We start from the raw sequence: 12,588 nt of genomic DNA on the forward strand, positions 1-12,588 counted from the left end.
AACTTTTGTTTTAATCCTGTTACTAGAATGTCCCTTGTACGTCTTTTTTGTTCATTTTTACGTCAAACGAAATCTTACCGAAGCTTAGCGCACAACTCTATTCATTATGACGTAGTATGTGAACGTCAAAAGCAAGGAAGCCGCATATTTATGTTCATCTTTGCGCGTAACTCACGATTCCCTGAAAGAAAAGAAAGAAACGCAGAAGAATAAGAAAAACGCTGAATAGAAGACGAAACAGAGAATTTCTGGTTTGAGTTTTTCGTGATTAAATGATATTTGGGAAAGTATGTTTTAGTAGTTATATGGTAATAGGAAGTTGCAGTCTTGGCTTGAACATCACGGGCTTTCGAGAGTGATTGCAAAAATCGAAAGAGCATAATGTGGGACAGTGTTTCGCACATTTCTTTATATCGTTACCTGGCTATTCAATCTGTAGCATCTTGTATTGAACGGATGATTTGTACTTAATAGGAAACAGGATTTACACATGTATGACAATATTTTAACTTCTTTCTGGAGATGATTGATTCCAATCTCGAATGCGTTCATTTCTTGCCAGACTGGCCATCTTGCTTCTCTTTCTGTTATATATATATATATATATATTATTTTTTTTTTTACTAACTATTGACCTGTAGAACCCATTTTACACATCGGGCGACTCAGGAGAAAATTTCGATTCCCAGGAAATGAACACTCCTGTCGCTGGTAAAAAAGGTAGAGCTTTAGATTCCAATGAATATACAACCGGTTTGCCAAGCGTCATGAAGGATTCCGGTAAACCAGAGTCGAAGTTTGCAACGCGTAGGGCTCATTTTGATGAAAATATTAGTCCCTCTTTCCACGTTGACCCTAAAAAAAAGAAAAGACCAATGCTGAGTATGAGCGCGCTATCCAAGCTATGGTGGCCAAGGCTATTGCTGACGAATCTTCTGGACAGCAATTCCCTATTTATAAAGGTTTAGAAAACTATACCTTGTTATCGAAAACAGGAGATGGTGCATTTAGCAACGTCTATAAAGCCATTCACAATACCACCGGCGAAAAAGTAGCCGTCAAAGTCGTTCAAAGGGCTCATCCAATTGATCCTAATAATCCGGGCCGTCGTCAAGGCGTCGAATCTCATAACATTTTAAAAGAAATCCAGCTGATGCGTCGAGTTCGACATCCAAACATCATTCAACTTTTGGATTTTTTTCAGACTCCCGAGTACTTTTTCCTTATACTTGAATTAGCTGAAGGAGGTGAACTTTTTCATCAAATTGTTCGTTTAACGTACTTTTCAGAAGAGTTGGCCCGTCATGTTATCATACAGACTGCGCATGCTATCCGCTATCTTCATGAAGACTGTGGTATGGTACATCGCGATATTAAGCCGGAGAACTTGCTTTTCGACCCCATTGATTTTATCCCTTCAAAAGTAAGAAAGTTCCGTGCTGGTGATGATCCTGATAAGGCAGATGAGGGTGAATTTCGCCCCGGAGTTGGTGGTGGAACTATTGGTCGAATCCGTTTAGCTGATTTCGGGCTCAGTAAGGTTATCTGGGATTCTCAAACCCAGACCCCCTGCGGTACAATGGGATATACTGCTCCTGAAATTGTTCGTGATGGAAAGTATTCCAAAGGCGTGGATATGTGGGCGTTAGGCTGTGTTCTATACACTATTCTTTGTGGATTCCCACCTTTTTACGATGAAAGCATTTCTTCTCTTACTAACAAAGTTGCCCATGGTGAATACACCTTTTTGTCTCCATGGTGGGATGATATTTCGAAGAGTGCCAAGGACTTGGTTAGTCATCTGTTAACTGTAAATCCGGATACCCGCTATGATATTCATCAGTTTTTAGCACATCCTTGGATTACTCAATCAGAAGAGCCCACGTTCCCTGCCAGTGATGCTCCTCCTATGAATAATGAAAGTCCATTTGCTTACGATGTTCCCGCGTTTTCTGATGATGGGATACCCTCCGCTCGCACACCAGGTGTCAATTCTTTACGTGAGGTATTTAACATCTCGTATGCCGCTCACCGAATGGAGCAAGAAAGATTGCGGAAGCGTGGCTTCCGTGGTAATCAAGGAATGATGAACTTTTACGACAATATGAATGAATTAATAGAGGAAGAAGGTGAGTATGATTCTAGCACTTCTAATGTTGAGCACGCCTTAAAACGAATTAATATTGCAAATTCTCCACACACACGATCGCCAAATCTGTCACCTCAACGAAAACCGCGTGAGAATGGATTTAAAGGATTCCAATTAAATCTTTCTAATGCTACCCTGTATAACCGAAGACATAAACCGAGAACTTCCAACCGCCATATATAAGTTTTACTGTATATATATCAGGATGCCGTCCTTTAATCATTTGACGTATGAAACGTGTGCAGTAAAATAAATTTTTTTCCCTCGCACTATTTATTCTTTCGTTTTTTTTTAATGATTAAATCTTTATTTTAGGCTGGCGTACTTGATGTGAAAAGTTATTAATGCTGTGGTGTTCATTGGTGTTCTATTTGTTCTTTTTTTGTTTTTAAATATGACCTCCCAAAAAAGAAGTTGCGACGACCATTAAATAATCCGCTGATGACCAAAAATCCTTTTTGTTAATATATCCAATGCAAAAATCTATTTATAACAGTTTAATTGCAAAAGATCATAATTTATAAATTCTCGGCTGAAGTAAGGGTTTAAATGTATGGACACGATAAGTTTAGGCGATTTCCTTTAAAAAATACTTTACGATTCGGCATAATGATTGGAAATTTAAGGCAATGAAGTTGAATCAGTTTTGCTGTGATCTAAGAGGATATGTTTATTTTTTACGAATAGGGAAATATTTTTCTTTAACCCTTTTATGGTGTACTTTCTAGTGTAAAAAAAAAAAAAAACCAAAAGGGAAAAAACTACGATATTACTCAAGAGTTTGTACCAATTGATTGTATTTTCACGTTTATTTTGGTCTTTGTTTAGGTGGCATCGTAAAACAGCATACTCGTTAGTGTTATTATAGCAAGTAATATTTGATAAAATTGATACTTCTTTGGGCACGAATTTTGGATCAATAAAATCCAGTAAGGCCACGGAGAAAAAGCACTGTATGTTGATCGGTTAATCAGAACTCTTATAAGCGAATATTACACAAAAGAATACATTACATAGGCCTTGTTACTTTTATAAGCAATACGCTTTTCAATAAACAGCTTGAAATGAGATGAATGCTGAATGAAAAATACTAGAAAGATTTAATACAAAGCTTGTTTTCCTTCAGAGAGAGATCTCAGCAGCTCTAAGCAGTCGAAAAACGTATACATTTGTTACTGATCGCTCAGATAGATAGAAGGAAACTGGCTTCTTTCGTATAATTATTAAATTGCATTTTGAAAGGTGAATTATTATCATTAAGACATGTTGAATTACAAAGGCGGTTACCGAGCTTTCTAATGCATATAATTATAACGTTTCGTCTCTTGGAAACTTGATCGAACCAAACAACAACTTGGAAAAGGATATTGAAAATGTCGAAAGGAAATGAAGTAAACGATGATGTGGAATCATTAATGGCTTCCTTGGATCAATTGGGAGTCGAAAACGCTGAATCAGAGTCGAAACCAGAACAGAAAGATTCCACAGAAAGCAATCATCAGGTGCATCCTGCTGAGAACGAGAAGGAGATCTTGGATTTCTTAGATGAATTAGAAAACGACAAACGTGAAACAGCTATAAAAGAACCTTCTAACGGTGCTACACAGGAACCGTCGGAAACTTCCAACACTCCAGCTGAGCCAAAAGAGAAACTAAAGAACGAGCCTTCTCATAACCCAACCTCCGAGGGGCCCAATATCCAAAATATAAAAGGGGGTAATGAAAATCCAAAAGAGGATACCAAGAACAATTGGTTTGGTGGATTATGGTCAAGTGCCTCCGCAGCCGTTCGCTCTGCAGAACAGCATGTTCGTTCTATGAAGAATCTTGAAGAAACAACTCATTGGGATAATCATGTTCGAAAAATGATGGACTTGAATAAGCTTGGTAAGGAGCTATCATATAGAGTTTGTAGGTTGTACTAACTAGTCTGTTTCAGGAGACATTGGAAATGGGATTCGCAGCAAAGCCTTACCGACATTGAGTAATACCTTCCATAACGTAATGAACGTTGTTGCTCCCCCTATCCAGGATCATGAAATCCTGCAGGTTACGGTTTTTCATGATTTAGCTGGGTTTTCTCATGTTGATCGAATTATTTACGATAGTTTTGATAATGTAAAGGAATTCTTATTACGCTGTATATGATTTAACAATACTAACTTATCTCTAGGTTATGTCTCAAGTAGAGGGTGGTGACTTGACGGTTTTATTGGACAAAGAGGCCAAGGTACGAAGCAGGACTAGCGATTTGTATGAGAATTTCGCCTCATGTAACGGTCTATTGGAAGCAAAAAAGCTTGCGAAGGAAAATTTGGCAGAACCACTGCAGCATGCAAAAAAGCTTGTCCAAGAATCGCATTCCAACGAAAAGTCGGCAGAGGAAAACAACCAGCATGCAGAAGGATCCTCTGTTAGGGTTACGCAGCTTTTTTTGTCGATTCAAGCATTTACAACGAAGTTGAAAGAAATATCAGACACGGAGCAGCTTTGTTTTTTGTTATACTTGAAGGATGTCAGTCATGACCTGGAATTTTTTACTACTTCCCAACCTATTCCTCTAGAATGGCATCAGTGGGCTGTGGATGATCGCTATATCAAATTGTTTGGTCCCACTGCTATTCTTCCTAATGAATGGGCTGTTCAGTGGACTGAAAACTGTATATCTCTTGCTGCAGGTATCCTTGCACAAATGTATACCTCCAAACGCATGGCTCTGGGCGATCCAGCACTCTTTGCAAACCTGGACAATAGACAAGGAGAAGAAGAAAAAGAACAGCAATCTGCTTACTATGACGGTTTGGTCTACACGTAAGCATGAATACGTACGTATGCAAAATTTTGTTTTGTTAAATCTTGAAGAAACTGATGTTTGTATGTTGAAATGAAGATTATCGGAAGCTCAATTTTGTTTCATCATTTGTCTTATTTATAGTCATGATTAATTGGGGTGGGGGATGTTTTCTCCCAAACGGAAATGAATACCATCAACGTTTGTTGTCTATTTAATTTTCCAAATTTAGGTCATTGTTATAAAGATCATTCTTGTACTCTGGATCAAAGTCTATATTTATCATTTTATCCTCATCGATTCATCAAACATTCTCTGTACTTGGTCTATAGGCACCAGAGTAAAGCTTGCTGTCCTAGACTTCCACCTATTCACCTATCATTCAATACTGTATTAAATACTTGTTTAAAAAACAGAACTGATGGCCACTAATTTAGGTAGTATATATACACTATGGTTTTTTACAAAATGGTAAGGTCGGATGGCTCTACCACATTGTTTGCAGAGTATTTTCACAAGATACACACGTTCTTTTCCTTTAATGAAAGAGAAATCAGGACGCTTACTACTTACTACAATACCCTTACTTGCGATACAGTTGACAGAACGAACAGTGTCGTGCTTATTGATGTTAAGAATACATAACATTCCATAGTGCCATCCTACGGCAGCTGGTATGGTGTATGGCATGGTTCTACTTTAGAAAGAAAAAAAAATTACAAAAAAATCTAAAATTTATTTAAAAATTAGATTCATCTGGTGTTTTATAGAAGAATCGCATTGGTTTTTCTGTTGTCGTTTATTTACATCCCGGTTACTGTTATTAATAACTGGAACCTAAAAGAGTAATATGATTGGAGGGGTAAAGGGGAGTAAGGGGGCCTAAGAACGCAAGCTCAAGCCACCTGTTACCTACTGTGCCTCACGGAACAAACGTGACGTGTATTTTGTCATCGGAAATACATATATATATATCGAAGGTAAGCTGCTGTATACTCGAATCAACTACGATTTAGTGCATCCCGGTGTATATCCTTATACCGATTTTCATTCATTTTTTCTTTTAAGACGTTCTTTTGCATAATGCTTTTCCGTGCCGGATTTTTAGTTTGTCTTGCCAGCGCTTTTGTCGCTAATGCTATCCAATTTAATTCCCCTGAAAAGGGCACTGTTTGGACGTCTGGCGAGACAAATACAGTTTCCTGGACTCCTGTTAACACCGACCCCAGTAAAATCAATGTTGTTTTGGTAAACATGCATAACTGGCCTAACAGAAAATATAACCTTGGTACCGTCGAAACATCCAAGGAACACTTAGATACTGATATTAGTTTCTCCTCTGACCTTCCTACTTCTGGATGGCAAATTTACCTCAACAGTGTTGATGATATGAACACTGGTTCATTGGCCCAATCCGAGGAGTTCAGTATCAAGGGTGGTGACCAGAAGGTTGCATCTAATTCCATCAGTGGAGGTATCGTTTCTAGCACTTCTTCCAGCACTTCTGCCAGCTCTACTCCTGCTTCTTCCAGCAGCGGCTCTTCTGGCAGCTCCTCTGGCTCTTCTGCTGCCTCTTCCTCTTCTCCTAGCAGCAGTGCTAGCTCTTCCGCTCCTGTTTCTTCTTCCTCCACTGTCATCGCCTCCACTAGTGGCTCTTCTACCACCTCTCTTACCTCTGCAGTCGCAAAGACCATGAGTGGTAGCAGCAGTGGTAGTGGTAGTGGCAGCAGCAGTGGCTTTGCTACTAGTTCTTCTGGTTCCGGTTCCTCCAACTCAAAGGGTAACTCTAGCTCGAGCGGCAGTTCCTCTGACTCTTCCGGTGTTGCTGCTGTGGGCATGACTAAGCTTTCTGTTGCTGCTTGCTTTGCAGTTGCTGCTCTTATGCTTTTAGCTTAAGCTCAAGGCAGATGATCAACTGTCCTCGAAAAAAAGTCCAGTCGTAATTCCGTAGGATGACTGGTTAATAAGGAAGACAGCGTTTTACTGTTCTTTGCACATTTTCATTTAACTTACATTGTCGCATCTCATTCATCTATCATGTTTTTGATCTTTTGCATGGTGCATTGAATTAATTGGTATTGGTCTATCATTTGTTTTTATCTTATCATTTCAGATTTTTATAAAGTCTCCCAATTTGCATTTTTTGAACTATTTGGATTGTTTTAATCATTCATCGTGGAAGAACCTGTCAAGGTTTCTTTCCTTGGGTTTGCAATATTTAATATCATATATATTGTCCTAGTTATCATTACGCTAGTAGTTATATGCTAGTTTAAATTTATCATACTCATTGCATATTTTATAATAATTTCATACCGGAGAACAGTAAACTTGTAAATAAAAAAAGCTGTTAACAGTAGCATATTGTCAAGAATTTCGGCAGGTAGTTTGGAAAAAATAGTTAACTCCCAAGGCGAGACTCGAACTCGCAACCTTCTGATAACCTTCATAAGAGTCAGACGCTCTAAACCGATTGAGCTACCCGGGACGTGTTAGTATTCGGTTGAACAATAATCATAATATCATATATTTACTGATCTGAACGATGTCCTTATTTTAAGGCATACGTTTCTACGAGTGCTGGCATGATGAGTAGGCCAAATCGGACATGGCTTTTATATAACTAGACGGCTCCCAAGTGATAATGTATTCTATGACGAATAATACGACTAAACAACTGCTCATTAAGATAAAAATGAACGAAAACGAATGATATGCCTACAATCAAAATGGATCAAAGAGACTCCATAAAAATTTATTGAATTTTACATTTACAAAGAAAAAAACAAAAATTTAAAATTAAACGAATAATTTTAGCGAAATTTTGATTCGTTTGTAAGAATTTTCACTTTCGTCTTAGTCCAAAAAAGCAGTCACACTTTTACTGGAAACACTGTCAAACTGCAAACACACAAAGTACTTTGCTCTTCCCAACACCAAACACCAGCAGTTAATTCTACACAAAATGTCTCGTGGACGCGGTGCAGCTTCCGGTACTAAGTACAGAATGACCTTGGGTCTTCCCGTTCAAGCCATCTTGAACTGTGCTGATAACTCTGGTGCCAAGAACCTTTACATTGTTTCCGTTTTCGGTACTGGCGCTCGTCTTAATCGTCTCCCTGCTGCAAGCTGTGGTGGTATGTACATTCTTTACGAAAAGTAATATACTTTTTGGGTACATTTCGTTATTGGAGATATCTCCATGAACGAAAATTCAGACCCTGGAAGCTTTACTATCGTTGATAGCTTAGGGAAATTGACAACTAACGTCTTTTTAGATATGATTCTTGCTACCGTCAAGAAGGGTAAGCCTGACTTGCGTAAGAAGATCATGCCTGCTATTGTTGTTCGTCAACGCAAGGCCTGGCGCCGTAAGGACGGTGTTTTCCTTTACTTCGAAGATAATGCTGGTGTCATCGTCAACCCCAAGGGTGAAATGAAGGGCTCTGCCATCACTGGTCCCGTCGCTAAGGAGTGCGCTGACCTTTGGCCCCGTATTGCTTCTAACGCCGGCACTGTCGTTTAAACAAGTTAATAAAAATACCGAGCATATTTTATTAAAAAAATTTTGTCTTTCTCGTTGGTTAGTGTTAAAAAAACTAAGCATTTTGTAGCTAGAATTACAAGTTGTAAGCAGAAGATCGCTCTCACATGTACATCCAACCTCATTAGCGGTTCATTATGAATATTTTGTGAATTGCAAAAAGAGAAATAGAATAATAATTATTCCTATACAAAAGTACTACAAATACACGGAAATTAGGAACCATTATTTTTTGGAGAAACTTCTTAAATCAGCTAGCAAGCTTTTGTTCAATTTTTTTTAGCATGCCTTTAAGTCCAATTCCACTAGTGGAATGATAAACAAGCCAATTCTCCATTTCTAATCGTACATTTTTCAATAAGTCTGGAATGGGGAGACTTCCATCTGATGTTTGCAACGTAGGATTTAGTAAAACATCAAAAAGCCGATTCCAGAGTTCTTGGTTCCAATATCTCTTCATCCGCTGAGTCAATACCTGCCGTCTCTGACCGCCGGAATAGTCAAGTTTTGTCTCAATATATTGTCCAAAAAGCATAGTGTGAATAATAGCGGCTAGTCCATGATAATCAACTTGATACGTCCATGGTTCACCTTCACGCATTTCTATACAATCTTGAGAGTCAGTTTCCCAGTTTGCCATAAATTTTGTTTTAGGATCAAACAAAGACATATCAAGACCTCTACCAAAATCAATTAAAAAAATTCCTTTTGAAGACCAACCGCAAAAACCCTCAGGGGAGTAGGAAGCGTCCCATTCTATATCATTCACTGCTTCCAAGCGTAGCAACGCATTGTCTGCCTTCAAATCCCCGTGTATAATTTGGTGTGAATGCAACCCTTCAACGATTCTAAAAAGTTCTATCGAGAAAAAGAATACTAGCATCTCATCAATTCCTGGTACAGAACTAGAGGTGTTTCGTAATGAATTCACCAAGTCCAAGACCGATCCTTGTGGGCGATAATCCATTAACAAATGGCTTGTATTCCGATACATACATAAATAGTAGACGGGAAGTATAGAACCTACATCTCTAGTACCGCTCATCCTTCTTCGAGCTTCCAGTGTCAAATAATATTCAAGTGAAGAAGCAGGAGTCTCTATTTTTAATGCATACAACTTATAATCAACGGTATCACTTTCTCTCTTTTCAGATAGCTCATTTTCTAAGGGAAGTCCTTTAGCAAGATAAACAGGAGCAAAAGCTCCTTGCCCGAGTTTACTTATGATCCCAAGTTTTACGTTTGGAGGATAAGTCAGAGGAAAAGTGGGGCTATTTAATAAACTAAGACGAGTGCTGTTACTTCGTCTTCTACCACGCCCACTAGGCGTAGTCCTTGGTTTAGAAACAAAAGACTCAATAGCTTCTATCATAGTAAAATTACTATCGATCTCATGATAGTTTTCATCAGATCTTAAGTAGGGGCCTAGTGCATGGTATAAGCAGTCGCGTAGCGGTTGATCGAGGGGATGGATAATAGTAGGTAAAGGAGGTAGAACAGGATGCTCTAAAGGTTTATTCATAACCAGCGAATCATGTTCATGAATATTCGTAAAAGGTTCATTTTGTAGGTAGGGGTTCACTGTATGAAGTTCGTGTTTTTCATTTAAGGAAAACATGGGCTGCTCATCCAAGGAAGGAATAGAGCCATAATGGTTTCTATAAGTCATTGAAGGAGGAGAGCCGGACAATGTTCGTCTCCGTTTTGCGTTACTCGAAATCGCTGGAAGAGACGACTCATTAACAAAGGTATCTGCTGGTAATCCAGAAAATAATTGGGAATTTTGCGGTGAATGGGCTAATTGGCTTTTATACACTCTGTTCTCATAAGGGCTATCAACAGAATGACTAGGTACTGCTGAAGGTTGGGCAAAGTTGTTTGTAGCTTCCTTTACGGAAGAAAGCTCATTAAATGAAATCGTTTTTGTTACATTATTCGGACTACCAAAGTCGGAAGAGTGATTTGGTTTCGGAGACTTCGGAGGCGTCTGTTGAGTTTCAGAACGGAGAGGTTGGTTAAAAAGATCCATTATATCAGCCAAAGCAGCTTTTGTATGGATAGTGGGAGAAGAAGGTTTCAAAGCGGGCTTTGGAGAAAGTGCAACAGGTGTTAAAACATCAAACACTTCTTTTTTGGGGGTTGGTTGCAAAGGTTCATTTTGGAAAGAGGACAAAGGACGATCGGTAGGAACAGGAAAGGATTGGGATTCAGGAGCTTGCAATGAAGAGGAAAGCGAAGCAAAATAACGTTCAGCTCTATATTCTTCCATTGACTTTTCTTGCCCGTTCTCATACAAAACAGGGAAATGAAAAGCCGCATACTCAATTCGCTTTCCAGAAGTAGCGTCATAAAATAGAGGAAGGTTTGGACCTTGTTCACCAATAACATTGGAAGGTGGAACTGTCAATGCAGTGGATAAAGTATGTTCAGAACGAGGAGTAGGGGCATCAGAATATATTTGGAAAGGTTTCGCTGCATGAGGAACACCATTATTCTGTACGGTAGATAATTTTTCAGAAGTGGAAGTTGCATCTGTACTGGCTTTTGTTCCAAGTATGGTTCTAGGCGGAGGAAATGGTGGCTCATAAGGAAGCGATTCCAAAGATATATTTTCATCTGATAACTTTTTCAAATAAGCATTGTAGACATTTGAGAAGTCGGAGGCATGGCGAAGAAGGCGATTTAATGGACGAGCCTCTCGAGATACACCAGTCTGCAATACTACTGAAGCTTCTCTCCATCGCTGCATACGAACTAACAAAGAGGTATACTCCTCATAGTATAAGGCTAATTCCATCCCAATACGTTTGCTTGCTAAATGATAAAATTCTTGAGCAGCGTCAGGGAACGTCTCCGGAGAAGCACATAATCGATGAATTTTGGCAAGCCAAATTCGTAAATGTCGGACGTCGTTTTGAGCAAACCGGCATTTTTCCAAGTAAGCAAGAGCATCTTCTACAACCTTCGGTAATGTGTTCTCCTTTAAGTATTGTGTAGACCCTAGCCATTCCACGCAGCGATACCAAACATCCACAGGATCGTCTAATTCATCAATAACTTCTAGCTCTTCCTGAAAGACAGCGAAAGTTTGTGTCTCCTCTAAACGGTTTCCTAGGGGTTTCAACGGTTGTTGGTTATTCCCAGAAATCGCTTCACTCACAATCTTATCCTCCGAAGAGTGCCATTCGGGCATATTTTAATACGTCGAAAGCATTGACCCCGTATCTAAGGACGGGAAATATGATCGACGGTAGACGTTGTACCGGATGTTTTCCTTTAACTACTGAATTAATCAACTGTGGTCAAGCAATGTAAGATTTCTTGGCGAATACAGCAGGAGTGCTGATTATACCAAGAAGGGTCAACTTTAACAATAAATATGCAAAGTGGAAATTGTAGTCGTGATTTTAATTCTTTCCTTAACTTCTTTTTCACCTAAGAAGACAAGTAGAGCATTCAGGTTTGTGGTTTGAAAAAATCACAGCAATGCTTATTATATTATTTTATAGAGGGACTTTCAATAATGATTCTTTGGGAAAACAAACAAAAAAAAAGAAGAGAGGAAGAGAGGAAAGAATAGAAGGAATAATAAAACAGAACTTCGTAGACTGACTGGTTACATACGATGCAGCCTAAAAATCTACATCAAATATACAGCTATGTTTCTATAAGAGGTTTGGCATTTCTTGTTCAAAACTTAAAGTTACTCAGGTATAAAGAGGGAACTCATATTTTTAGAACTGAATAAAACAATTCTCATACTAGAAGACACTGATGACTTGGTATTTCATAGTTAACATATAAGATGTATTTTTCTACAGCATTAGGTAGGAAACAAAAACCGATTATTTTCTTCTGCTGAAGAAAAAACACAAAAACGACACCAGCAGGATTTGAACCTGCGCGCGGAGACCGCAATAGATTTCTAGTCTATCCCTTTAACCACTCAGGCATAGTGTCTATTGTTGTTGTACGATCAGGAATTGTAGTTTCTATTAGGTTTTTAAATTTATTTACCTTCTTTTGATGAGTTACTCAATCATGTATCAAACATAAGGCATGCAAGCATCCTTCGAGTCTGTTCTCAATCCCTCCTATCTCATG

General features: G+C 38.7%; 6 protein-coding genes and 2 non-coding genes across 8 annotated transcripts; 4 read left to right on the forward strand and 4 right to left on the reverse strand.

Moving 5' to 3' along the window:
* Positions 1-147: 147 nt before the first annotated feature.
* SPOG_00825 (CAMK/CAMK1 protein kinase Srk1) lies at positions 148-3,022 on the forward strand. Its single transcript, XM_013169001.1, has 2 exons — positions 148-287; positions 642-3,022. The coding sequence occupies exon 2, from the start codon at positions 905-907 to the stop codon at positions 2,330-2,332; it is 1,428 nt and encodes a 475-aa protein (XP_013024455.1). The 5' UTR covers positions 148-287; positions 642-904; the 3' UTR covers positions 2,333-3,022.
* A 313-nt stretch (positions 3,023-3,335) lies between these two features.
* Positions 3,336-5,206, forward strand: SPOG_00824 (uncharacterized protein). The gene is made up of 3 exons (XM_013169000.1): positions 3,336-4,036; positions 4,089-4,267; positions 4,323-5,206. Exons 1-3 carry the CDS (start codon positions 3,523-3,525, stop codon positions 4,962-4,964), a joined length of 1,335 nt encoding a protein of 444 aa, XP_013024454.1. The 5' UTR covers positions 3,336-3,522; the 3' UTR covers positions 4,965-5,206.
* SPOG_00823 (uncharacterized protein) lies at positions 5,100-5,657 on the reverse strand. The gene has a single exon (XM_013168999.1). The coding sequence runs from the start codon at positions 5,628-5,630 to the stop codon at positions 5,346-5,348; it is 285 nt and encodes a 94-aa protein (XP_013024453.1). The 5' UTR covers positions 5,631-5,657; the 3' UTR covers positions 5,100-5,345.
* Positions 5,658-5,908: 251 nt separating this feature from the next.
* SPOG_00822 (cell wall protein Pwp1) lies at positions 5,909-7,319 on the forward strand. The gene has a single exon (XM_013168998.1). The coding sequence runs from the start codon at positions 6,024-6,026 to the stop codon at positions 6,834-6,836; it is 813 nt and encodes a 270-aa protein (XP_013024452.1). The 5' UTR covers positions 5,909-6,023; the 3' UTR covers positions 6,837-7,319.
* A 26-nt stretch (positions 7,320-7,345) lies between these two features.
* Positions 7,346-7,428, reverse strand: SPOG_16299. Its single transcript has one exon. It is a non-coding gene; the product is annotated as a tRNA-Lys (tRNA).
* Positions 7,429-7,806: 378 nt separating this feature from the next.
* SPOG_00821 (60S ribosomal protein L23) lies at positions 7,807-8,541 on the forward strand. Its single transcript, XM_013168997.1, has 2 exons — positions 7,807-8,077; positions 8,219-8,541. Exons 1-2 carry the CDS (start codon positions 7,906-7,908, stop codon positions 8,464-8,466), a joined length of 420 nt encoding a protein of 139 aa, XP_013024451.1. The 5' UTR covers positions 7,807-7,905; the 3' UTR covers positions 8,467-8,541.
* Positions 8,542-8,611: 70 nt separating this feature from the next.
* Positions 8,612-11,959, reverse strand: SPOG_00820 (BUB protein kinase Bub1). Its single transcript, XM_013168996.1, has one exon. The coding sequence runs from the start codon at positions 11,675-11,677 to the stop codon at positions 8,735-8,737; it is 2,943 nt and encodes a 980-aa protein (XP_013024450.1). The 5' UTR covers positions 11,678-11,959; the 3' UTR covers positions 8,612-8,734.
* Positions 11,960-12,362: 403 nt separating this feature from the next.
* Positions 12,363-12,444, reverse strand: SPOG_16300. Its single transcript has one exon. It is a non-coding gene; the product is annotated as a tRNA-Ser (tRNA).
* Positions 12,445-12,588: the final 144 nt, after the last annotated feature.

The sequence above is a fragment of the Schizosaccharomyces cryophilus genome (assembly GCF_000004155.1).
Source record: "Schizosaccharomyces cryophilus OY26 unplaced genomic scaffold supercont4.5, whole genome shotgun sequence".
Classification (NCBI taxonomy): Eukaryota; Fungi; Ascomycota; class Schizosaccharomycetes; order Schizosaccharomycetales; family Schizosaccharomycetaceae; genus Schizosaccharomyces; species Schizosaccharomyces cryophilus.

Excerpts from the sequence above, each read along its gene's own strand:
- SPOG_00825 (XM_013169001.1), top strand. The coding sequence starts at position 905 with ATGGTGGCCAAGGCTATTGCTGACGAATCTTCTGGACAGCAATTCCCT.
- SPOG_00824 (XM_013169000.1), top strand. The coding sequence starts at position 3,523 with ATGTCGAAAGGAAATGAAGTAAACGATGATGTGGAATCATTAATGGCT. Across the intron at positions 4,037-4,088 it reads GATGGACTTGAATAAGCTTG|GAGACATTGGAAATGGGATT; the intron begins GTAAGGAGCTAT and ends AGTCTGTTTCAG. Across the intron at positions 4,268-4,322 it reads TTTACGATAGTTTTGATAAT|GTTATGTCTCAAGTAGAGGG; the intron begins GTAAAGGAATTC and ends ACTTATCTCTAG.
- SPOG_00823 (XM_013168999.1), bottom strand. The coding sequence starts at position 5,630 with ATGCCATACACCATACCAGCTGCCGTAGGATGGCACTATGGAATGTTA.
- SPOG_00822 (XM_013168998.1), top strand. The coding sequence starts at position 6,024 with ATGCTTTTCCGTGCCGGATTTTTAGTTTGTCTTGCCAGCGCTTTTGTC.
- SPOG_00821 (XM_013168997.1), top strand. The coding sequence starts at position 7,906 with ATGTCTCGTGGACGCGGTGCAGCTTCCGGTACTAAGTACAGAATGACC. Across the intron at positions 8,078-8,218 it reads CCCTGCTGCAAGCTGTGGTG|ATATGATTCTTGCTACCGTC; the intron begins GTATGTACATTC and ends ACGTCTTTTTAG.
- SPOG_00820 (XM_013168996.1), bottom strand. The coding sequence starts at position 11,677 with ATGCCCGAATGGCACTCTTCGGAGGATAAGATTGTGAGTGAAGCGATT.